The sequence below is a fragment of the Mus caroli genome, chromosome 11 (assembly GCF_900094665.2).
Source record: "Mus caroli chromosome 11, CAROLI_EIJ_v1.1, whole genome shotgun sequence".
Lineage (NCBI taxonomy): Eukaryota > Metazoa > Chordata > Mammalia > Rodentia > Muridae > Mus > Mus caroli.
Genome location: NC_034580.1, coordinates 93,884,945 through 93,896,344, shown reverse-complemented (window position 1 = coordinate 93,896,344; position 11,400 = coordinate 93,884,945). Strand labels below are relative to the sequence as shown.

General features: G+C 43.8%; 1 protein-coding gene across 2 annotated transcripts in view; it reads left to right on the top strand.

Moving 5' to 3' along the window:
* Fbxl20 (F-box and leucine rich repeat protein 20) overlaps positions 1 to 11,400 on the top strand; it is a 67,979-nt gene that overhangs the window by 38,888 nt on the left and 17,691 nt on the right. For both annotated transcript variants that reach the window (XM_021177652.2, XM_021177653.2), the window contains exons 5-7: positions 1,748 to 1,842; positions 3,221 to 3,289; positions 11,197 to 11,292. In XM_021177652.2, the coding sequence (XP_021033311.1) occupies positions 1,748 to 1,842; positions 3,221 to 3,289; positions 11,197 to 11,292 (260 nt within the window). The remainder of the gene's footprint in view (positions 1 to 1,747; positions 1,843 to 3,220; positions 3,290 to 11,196; positions 11,293 to 11,400) is intronic.

Below are 11,400 nucleotides of genomic sequence, written 5' to 3'. Positions count from 1 at the left end.
GGATAAGATCTGAAATGTAAATAAATAAAATGACAAATAAAAAAAGAAAAACAGGGGCTGGAGAGATGGCTCAGTGGTTAAGAGCACTGACTGCTCTTCCAAAGGTCCTGAGTTCAAATCCCAGCAACCACATGGTGGCTCACAACAATCTTTAACGAGATCTGGCGCCCTCTTCTGGAGTGTCTGAAGACAGCTACAGTGTTCTTACATATAATAAATAAATCTTAAAAAAAAAAAAAACCAGACAACAACAAAGTGTGAGACAACAACAAAGTGTTTCTTCAGGTTTGGGAAGAGGGTGCGAGGACTCACACCTAGGACCTGGAGCATTAGAGACCACACTCCTGACTGGTCTGCTTCTCTCCCCCTAGTTTTTCCTTCAGTTTTTGAGTTCCCTGAACTAACACTAAGTTCTTAATTGCATTAGTCCTGAGAGCAAAGGTTTTGTCTTATGGTTTTATATTTGTTTACTTTACAGTGAGTAGGCGTAAACTTGCTGGGTGTGGTTATTCGTGTTGATTCTTGATGGGTGTTTTGGTTCTTGGGGGAGCAAGAATAGATATAATTAAAACTATTAAATTGTTTTTACTAATGAGACAATTTCATTAGTGTGTAGCCTGTTGGTTTCCTCTGAGTAGAAAAGTAGAATAGCGTCCAGGCATGCGCACACCTCTGACCCCAGCACATGAGAGAGAAAGTCCAGAAGATCAGAAAGAAGCACAAGGTCAGGGGAAGGGAGATGGCTCAGTTGATAAAGTCCTTGCCATACAGGCGTGAGGACCTGAGTTCAGATCCCAGCATCTATGTACAGGTCAGGGATGGAGGTACACCGCTAACTCCAGAACCAAGGGGGCGGTGGTGAAGACAGATGCATCCTAGAAGCTTGCTAGCTAGCCAGTCTACCACAGAGGAAGGTCTGCTCAGAGAGAAGCCCTATCTCAAAACATAAAAGGAAGAAGCAGGTAGAGAAGAACAGCCTCTGGACCTGCACATACGTGTGTACCACACGGAGTTCAAGTTCACCCTCAGCCACATAGTAGTCATACTAGCCTTGGGTACAGGAGACACATCTCAAAACAATAACAAAAGTAGAGCTGAAGAAATGGCTCAGCAGTTAAGAGCACTGGCTGCTTTTCTAGAGGACCCTGGTTTTCATTCCCAGATTCCACATGGCAGCTTACAGCCCTCTGTAGCTCCGGTTTCAGGAAGTCAGGCTCCTTGTTGTGTCCAACACAACACAGGCACTGCATGCATGTGATGCATAGGCATGCATGAAGCCTGAGCACTTACATTAAAATTTTAAAAAGGCACAAAAAACTCATTAACATTATACTGTGTTTACCCTACACCTTTCTGATCTTGTGGATGTGTGTACTTAACAAACATGACCCACAGGATCATTCAGCCACATGGCAAGTGCCCATTGAGTTCCGACAAGAGTAAATGTGGACAGCTATGTCCTCCCATAGCTGTGGTTGACCCAGGCAAGCCCCGTATATGACTTGGAATTCTGCAAGGACAGGACAGGACTATTCCTCAAATACAGACTCCCCTTCAAGGTAAAGAGAGAGCACAGACCAGCTGTGTTCCCGTAGATGGGCTTCTAGGAGTACGCTGAAATTTTCTAAAAAATTCTCTTAAAAGCCTTTCTCTCTGTTTATAAATTGCTTCTTATTTTTTTTAAATGAGGATGTATTCTTGTCAAAAGTAACATAAGCTGTCTTTTTGCTTCACTGTCTCTTCATAGGGCCGGGTAGTGGAAAATATTTCAAAACGATGTGGAGGCTTTTTACGAAAGTTAAGTCTTCGTGGGTGTCTTGGAGTAGGAGACAATGCATTAAGGTAAAAAGAAAACTTTAAAAGCTTTCAATCTTGTACATTGAAGTAAAGAGCAGCACCAACTCACTTGGGAAAGGCTAAACATTGAGCAGCTTTTAAACTTCTCAGCTGTTCAAATGCAAACGTGTACGTTGGTTACAACAAACTTCTAGTACGAAGTGGAGACCCAGGGTGCCTGTCCTAATAATCCCACCGCGCAGTGTATCCGCCAGGGAAACACTAGTGAGCCTGGGCTACACAGCAAATGTAGGCCAGAGATGAGATTTCAAAATGCTCTATACTAAAGCAGTTCTCTGGGGACCTTTAGTTAGATTATAGACTTCAGTTAATTCAAAGATAAAATGATTCTCAGCTTTTGTTGCCATAAAGATCCATGTTTAATCTCAGAAATTGAGAGGTTAAAGTAGAGGGATTGCAAGTCCACAGTCAGCCAGGGCGACACAGGGAGCTCTTCTGAGAAAAGAAGAAAACATTTACAGTTTTAAGAATGGCTTGTGGAGCCGGAGGGTGGTGGCACACGCCTTTAATCCCAGCACTGGGAAGGCAGAGGCAGGTGGATGTCTCTGAGTGCAAGACCAGTTTGGTCTACAAAGAAGGTTCTAGGACAGCCAGGGACACAGAAACCCTGTCTTGGATACAAAACAACTATAATAAATGAACAAAGGAACAGGCTGTGGGATTGATCTCTGTAGACCCACCAGCTACTTTGTGTTGAATTCACACCTCACACATAGATATAAAAGTTTGTTTTTCTTCATCCCAACAGTTCGTTGGTTTTGCAGATAGGTACTGACTATTTCCTTTCACTGCCAGCACAGCTGTCCAGCGTCAGCTCAGACCCTGCAGGCTAGCAGCCCAGTTTTATAATCAGCCCCTACTCAACTGCTAGTTGCAAGTCCCAGTTGCTATGCACTTCTGGATGGCCCATAAAATCAGGTGTTACCATGACTCCTCCCAACATTTTCACATTTGCTAGCATGAGTCCAGTAGTTGAGGAAAGAGCTTTGGGTGGTAGTAGTGACAGCTCATTACCAAGCACATGAGTAAGTAGCTGGAGGACGTACAGGGCAGGACTGAGGAGTGTCTAAAGACCGGAGCACCTGTCATTGTGGAGTTGGCATGCCACCTCCCCAGGACACCACCCCAGCAGCTCTGGTCCATTATTCAAATAATGAGGACAAACAGAGCTCTCACCCCTGTTCCTCAGGATATTACAGACGTCTTAGGATCTCTATCCTGGAAGCTAGGGAACAAACCAATTATATATTTTAAATATTACAGCACCATAGGTGTCAACAACCAGTATTATTTTGTGTCTTTGTTTTTATATCTAAAGTTTTGCCCAATTTATTTGTAACCTTTAACTTTTTTCCCCATAAAGGACCTTTGCACAAAACTGTAGGAATATTGAAGTACTAAGTCTCAACGGATGTACAAAGACAACAGATGCGTGAGTATTGGCTTCAGGAGGCACTGTCATTAGTCCATAGTCTGCCTTATTCTGGTCTTGACTGTAGTCTCCTGAACACAGTGAATTTAAGTAAGTTCCCTTGATTTTATGAACGATTCTTTTTTGGTCTGGCTTATGATGCTAAGGCGTGAGCCCAGGGCCTTGTGCTATATCTCTGAGCTACATCCCCGGTGCTAGAAGAAAAAAACTTAAGGGAAAAGCAATGAAGGGAGAGGTGGAACAGAAGGCTTCCTTTGAGCTCATTCATCTGTGATATTTAAAGTGGGACTTAAACACTACAGCTAATGTATGTGCTGTAAGGCTGATAATCAAACGCCACATGACAATAATTGTACAAAATGATTAAAACTAAACATAGACCTAAATGGCCAGTGCTATTCAAGGAAAACGACTGTTGCCTCTACTCACCATATAAAAACGGCTAACACAATCCTTTATCTTTGAGACTCTTACAGTCAGACATGAGATATACAAATGGGTGTGAAAAACTTCAGCCCCAGGTTATCCGTTGGTGGTAATGTAAATCACGTCTCATTTTAGTACGCTGTAGCAGAGTTGTCGTGAAGTGAAGGCTGAGAATAGCATAGTGGGCAGACAGGAGCCAGGGGTGGTTATGGAGTTCCCATTCAAAATGTCCTAAAACAGGAAGATTTATTTGAATGCTGGGGAGACACAAGAGCACAGGACACGTGGGTGTTTTATTTCTCTTCTTTGAGGCCTTTGGCTGAGGAGTGCCAATTTTAAGCCAGCCTATTAAAAACTCTGTCTCAAAAACAAAAAGGAAGATGAGCAGAAGTCATTTGTGTCCATAACCCCGGTGCTTGGCACTTGGGAAGTAGGAGCAGCAGATCATGAGTTCTAGACCAGCCTCTGCTACATAGTGAGTGTTAGGGCAGCCTGAACTACAGGACAGTCTGTCTCCAAACAAAACCAACCTGGGGCAGGGGAGGCCTGAGTCTCAAAGCCATCCCTAGGAACTGAAAGCAAGTAAGGTCCACGAACCGAAGTCAAGTTCTAATCTGTGTTGGTGCCATAGCAACTCAGAAAGAATTTCTCTCTACTGACTTGTTTGTTCTGGAGGCCTGAGGTGTTCATATGTGCTCTGAGCACCGAGAGCCATCCCCCAGCCTCGGCTGGTGTTACTGTGGCCATTCTTCTCCGGATCATAGACGCCTCCTACTTATTTATCCTCTCTGAGTTTGTCAGTACTTGGAAAAAAAAAAAGCCCTAGACATGGTATTTAATTTGTAAATATTTTAGACTAGATTTACATCTTAATGATCAAGGCCTTTTTATTCTTTGTACTAAAGATCAGACTCAAATCTTGTGCATTTAGGCAAACTCTACCATTGAACTAAAACTCTAGCTCCAGGTCTGTGAAATCCTTTTGTTTGTAGACAGGGTTTCTCTGTGTGGGCCTGGCTGTCCTGGAACTCACTTTATAGACAAAACTGTAGACCAGGCTGGCCTAAACTCAGGAAAACCAACCAGTGCTGGGATTAAAGGTATGTGTAGCTGCCGCTGTAGCCGCTGTTGGTGCCTGGCTAAGTCAGTGGAATTCTTGCCTGGGGCTCCCGGCCCACCAATCCCATGAAAAGCTCTGAATACTTAGTAAACAAGGTAGAGTATAAAAACCAGTGGCTTGGAGTTGGCACCTAGATAGGCTCACTTGATTTAAAACATTAGCAATAAAAATGATAATGAGGAGAGCGAAAGCAAAGGCCCTTTTAGCTTGAAGCTGTAGTTCACTAACCCTCAGGATGTAACAGTCAGTGAGGCACACTCAGGCATTTCCCTGGGCTGGAGAGAGCTCAGGGCTTAGGAGCACTAGATGCTCTTACAGAGGACCAAGACTCAGTTTCCCTCGCTTGCAGCTCACATCCTTCAGTGATTCCAGGTCCAGGAGATGTGGTGCCCTTTTCAGACATGCACGTGCTACACTCACAGACAGGAATAAACATAAAATAGAAATAAATCCAAGGAAAGAAACCTCACATGTCCTTGTTGGCCAGAGGCTATGTTCACAGGCAGCAGTGGCAAGAAAAAACGCAAGATGGCCACATATGCCTGGTTGGTGGAGTTTAGGCTTATAGAAAAGTACCAAGGAGGCCAGGCAGTGGTGGTGCACCCCTTTAATCCCAGCACTTGGGAGACAGAGGCAGGCGGATTTCTGAGTTTAAGGCCAGCCTGGTCTACAAAGTGAGTTCCAAGACAGCCAGGGCTATACAGAGAAACCCTGTCTCAAAAAAAAAAAAAAAAAACAAAAAAGGAAAAGAAAAGAAAAGTACCAAGGAAAAGATACTTGAAAAGAGCTTGGAATGTCCTCTCTAGCCCACGTGTGAACTATCAGTATAACGTGGAAGCTGTGCTTCCGTGGGCAGAACACTCAATGGAAAGAAGTAAGGGAAACAAGCGCTGGATAGCAACACCATCAGCCCCTGTGTCTGGATGAGACAGGTCAGTTAGAGTATCTACTAAAGAAGTAAATAACGAACCTCCCTCGGGAAAAATACAGTCCAGAAGGTAGGCAGAGATTATTTAAAGAGGATTGCTATAGTCCCACTTTGGGAAACTAGAGGTTCCAGAGGTTAAGACGAGGCTAGACTACATAGATCCTTTCTCAAAAACCTGAAAGAGGGCCTGGGAGGAGGAGGGGGAGGGAAAGAAAGATAGAAAGAAAGAGAGAGAGAGAGAGAAAGAAATTCACTTTATGTTGCGGCCTGCCTGCAGTCCACAACACGAACGGTTCAACTGAGAATGGCAGTTCGAGCTGAAAAGAGAGGAATCTAGACGGGGCAGAAGAAAGAACGGAGCTAAGACAACATTCTGATCAAAGCTCAATTTTACTATTTCCAGACACTCAGTTATAAAGGAAGGGGGAGGGAACCNAATATCCCGCCAAGTAACTCAGGGTCCAGTAGCAGGACGAACACGTGTGTGCCTCCAGGCAGCAAAGGCAGGGTCCAGCAGTAGGCGTGGCAGGACGAATGAGCAGGAAGCTCCACCCTTGAGCAAGCAGGTTCCAGGCTGGGAGAAGGGAGGCCACAACTTTAGATCCCACACAAGTAAATTAATACCTTTAATCTCAGCAAGTGGGGACTGGAGACAGAAGCAGGCAGATCTCTGTGTTAGAATCCAGCCTAGTCTGCAGAGCAAGATCTAAGCCCTGCCAGACAGCATAGTAAAACCCTTCCCCTTACCTAGGGAAATACATAGAAATAAAAGAATGGACAATGCTGTCTATGCGAGCAGAACATTCTACCCAGTGATTGCAGAGAACACACTGTGTTCTGGACACTTAGAATAGACCATAGGCTGGGTACTAGACAAGCTTAATAAGATTAAAATAATTAACTGGGTGATCTCTTTTTATAACTAGAGAGCTAAACTAGAGAGGTCTTTGACAGAAGAAAATATGAGGAAATACCAAGAATTTAAAAATTAAAGCAATAAGCAATATACATTTAAACAACCCATAAGTTAAAGACAGAACTTCTCTAAATCTTTTGAGGTGAATGGGAATAAGCGAACCAGTTCGTGCCTGCAGGCTCTGCACTTGGGACACTGAGGCCGAGGTATCACCTAAAGTTTCAGACCAGCTTGAGCTACGGTGATTATCCAGGTTCTCACGTAACAGAAGAGACCCTTCATTTTCTTTTAATGGAATAAACATGAAATCCTAAAACCAAGCCAGGCATGGTGGTACACACCTTTAATCCCAGCATTTAAGAAGAGATAGGAAGAGTTCAAGGCTCTTTTAAGTTGAGTGATTTTTAGGAAATTTTCCCAGGTTAATGCATCATAAAAGTCCCGCCTGACAAGAGTCCACACCTTAATCTCAGCACTCAGGGTTGAGGTCAGAGAGTTAAGGCACAGTGGGCTCCAAAGCAAGTGTCAGGCTTGTTAGGCTACATAACTGTAGCAGACCTACCCCGGAGACTGAGACCTGAGGAAGTCCGGGTTTTGCTTAAGCTACAGAGTGAGCTCAAAGTCAGCTTGGGTGACTCGGTGATACAAAAAAGAGACATGAGAGACATAAATCAATGTTAGAACACTGGCCTAACACACATGCAACCCCCTATTCAATCCTCGGTACTATAAAAGAAGAGAAAAATGTGCTGTTGTGTTTCTGTTGTGTGTAGCCCAAGCTAGCCTGAAACTAACTCTTGACCCCTTCTTCAGTCATCCCAAATGCTGTGATATGAGGGGTGTGTGCCACCACACCCTACTATAACATTTTACTTAATACTGAAAGGCTCCTTTACCTCTAAGGTCAGGATCAAAATAATGGTGCCAACGTGGGGCCTGGGGTGGGGCAGGTGAACCACTCCAGCTATTAAAGTCTGTTAAATCTGTCCTCTATCACTGAGCCAGCACACTTTGTGTTTGGAGCATCTAGCTGGTGTTAAGTTTGAGGGTTTTTCTTTTGTAATACATTTTGGACATACAGAAAACAAATAAGGAAACAGAAATAATGAAGTAAAACCTTATTTGTGGTGAAGAAGCCTACAGACCCATTCATGCAGATTCATAAGCTAGGGTTGGGGAGGAGGCTCAGCCAGCGGGAGCACTGCTTCTGCAGAGGGTTGCGGTTCCCTACTCCCTTCCTCTCTCTCTCATACACACACACTCACACCATGTTTTTAACTTAAAAACAGTCTTAAGCCAATGTAAGTACACCTGTAATCCTAGCATTTGGAGAGCCAAAGATAAAAATTGGATCAGGAGTTCAAGAATTCAAGACCAGCCTCACGTATGTAAGATGCTATAGTAAGCATGATGGGTGTGGTGGCATATGCCTTTAGTCCCAGCACTGGAAAGCAGAGCAGGTAGATCTCTGCTAGTTCCAGGACATCCAGGTCTATACAGAGAAACATGTCAAAATACATGCATGCATGCATACATACAAACATACATACATACAAAAATTAAATCATAAACCACAAAAACCTGCTAGTATTCACAAAAAGTTTAAGAGCTGTTTAGGGCCTGTGAGTTAGTGATAACCTGGGTTCAGTCCCAGGGACCATAGTGGAAGGATGGAAGGAACTCCCCAAAGTTGACCCATGGCTTCCACATACACATTTGTGCCCAAACTCAATAATTGTTCTCATCCTCCTCTTCCTCATCCTCCTCTCCCTCCTCTTCCTCCTCCTCATCCCATCTTAACACACCTTCAGCCCCCACATTCGGGAGACAAAGGCAGGCAAATCTCTTGAGTAAGGCCAGCCTAGTCTACATAGTGAGTTCCATGATAGCCAGGACTATATAGTGAGGCCCTGTCTCAGAAAAATCAAAACCATGCATAATAATAATTCTCTGGATAGAGGCTCATTATTCAAGAAATTCTGTTTCTGCATATTAGTAACACAATGCAAAAGTGAAATTTGAGAGACGTTTCAAGCCAGGAGGTGTAGTGAAGCAAGCTTGTATTCTTGGCACTCGGGAGAGTGGACACAAGGTCAGGAAATCCCTGGGATTGGTGGCTGCCGGCCTAGGCTCCTAGGTGAGCTCTGGACCACTGAGAAATCTCGTCCCAGGATCACTGAATGGCACCTGAAGATCAGCAACCAAGGTCCTGTGGCCTTCGCTTGCACACAGCACACATGCCAAGCCAATCTTAGGAAGATTTCCTTTAACTGTAACTTTAAAAGAAACCAGAGTTTACAATAAATGTAGTAAAGGAAGTACTGAATGCCTGTAATGCCAGCACTTGGGACACTGAGACAGGAGAATTATTTTATTTTAAGGCCAGGCTGGGCTACAGAGTTAAGATCTTGTCTCAAAAGAGAAAAAATTCTGTATGTTTCCATTTCTGGCCCATTCTTTCTTTCTGTGCTGATAGTGAGCCTGCAGAGATGATGAAATTTCCTAAAACCCACCTGACTTTCTACAAGAAACATAGCAAGCAGCAGCCTCATAAAGTGTCAGGACAAGGATTCTCTGCATGGAAAGCAGCTTTGTATCAGGAGGCAGTAGCTACAGTGGACAAAATCAGCCTGGGTTGTGTGGTGTGGTTTGGTTTGGTTTGGTTTGGTTTTTACCAAAAAGCTAATAGAACTACAAAGAAGCCTGTGCTGAGGCCAGAGTGTGTTGAACCAACTAGAGGTCTAAGAATTCTGGTTAGTAAAGGATACAAGCTTACTATTGCACTGGGGGTGCACACCTCAAATCCCAGCATTCAAGAGGCAGAGGCAGGTGGATCTCTGCTTCCAGGGCAGCCTCATCTAGAGAATGAGTTCCAAGTCAGCCAGGGCTGCACAGAGAAACCCTGTCTCCAAAAACAAAAGAAACAAAGATACAACAAGCATTGATCCAGTTCTAAGCCAGTTTTATTGTGAAGACAAAGTCATGGGCTTGTGTTTATTCTTCTGGGTGTGTGTATGTCTGTGCACCACATTTGAGCCTGGTGCCTGTGGAGGCCTGAAGAGGAATCAGATCTCCTGGAACTGGAGTTACAGACGTTTGTGAGTAGTGCTGGGTGTTAGAACCAGGTCCTCTAGAAGAGTAGCCAGGCCGGGCGTGGTGGCGCATGCCTTTAATCCCAGCAATTGGGAGGCAAGTTCGAGGCCAGCCTGGTCTACAGAGTGAGTTCCAGGACAGCCAGGGCTACACAGAGAAACCCTGTCTCAAAAACAAAAACAAACAAACAAACAAACAAAAAAAACAGGCAGAAGTGTAGCCAGTGTTTTTAACTGCTAAACCATTTCTCCAGTCCCAAGATTATATATTTTTTAAGAAATTTATGGGCTCAGCGTGATAGTGCAAGCCTGAATTCGATCCAAAAAAAAAAAAAAATCACTTGAATTGTTCAAACCATGATGCAAGCAGGAAACCAACCCTTAAATTAAGTAGATTCATTTAGTGTATGGGATATCCTAGTAGTGGAGAGCTTGCTTAGCATGTGTAAGATTGAGGGCTGACAACTTAACTCCTGGGCAGTACCACAATGCTATAGTCGCTCTCTTACACCCTGGTTCCAGTCCTTCCTCTGTAGATCTTACAAAGTTCCAGCTTTCTCTCCTGCCCTGTACAGCATTCTCATGAAGAGAAGGTGCAGTGCAGGCAGAAGAACTAGAGCTTTTGGAGCTGGGCCTCGGGCATTTATGGGTTCATAGAGCAAGTGTGAACCTCTGGTTTTGTTTGTTTGTTTGTTTTAAGATTTATTTATTTTATGTATGTGAGTACACTGTAGCTGTACAGATGGTTGTGAGCCTTCATGTGGTCGTTGGGAATTGAATTTAGGACCTCTGCTCGCTCTGGTCAGTCCCGCTCACTCAGTACCTGCTCGTTCTGGCCCAAAGATGTATTTATTATTATAAATAAATTTTGAGGGTGTCAGATCTCAATATGGGTGGTTGTGAGTTACCATGTGGTTGCTGGGATTTGAACTCAGGACCTTTGTTGGAAGAGCATTCAGACACACAGTATGCTGTCCCTAGCTCACAGTGTTTCCAGATGAAAACCAAACACTGTTGTGTGATGCAAGTTATACACAGCACAGCTTTTCTTTTGCTCTTCAGTAAGATCCTAGGTTTATGGCTGCTTTGGGGATGCTATAAAAATTTTACAATTCTGATATACACATGCATATTTCCTGAGAAAGGTGTGTGATGCAGTAAACATTTAAGTTGTTGGACTTGCATATATTTTATCAAGTACCTTAAATTTTATTGTTTTTATGTGTCTGGGAGTACAGCTCTACAATTTCTACAGCACAGGTGTGACAGCACCAATGTGAGGTGAGAAGACAGCTTTAGGGGCGGAGCACAACTGACAGGGCGGGGTCAGTCAGATGCATGACAGGCGCTTTTCCCTACTGAGCCTCTCAGTGCCTAGATATGTTCTTATTTTAAATGTGTATTCTTTCCCCCCTCTATCTGCAGTACCTGCACTAGCCTTAGCAAGTTCTGCTCCAAACTCAGACACCTCGACTTGGCTTCCTGTACGTCAATAACAAACATGTCTCTAAAAGCTCTGAGGTAAGTTTCTTATAATATGCCTATTACTACATACTTGTAAAAAAAAAAAAAATAACTGGTAACACAGCTGGAATTGAAGGTAGTGATGTTTCACAGTGTGTCCTATAG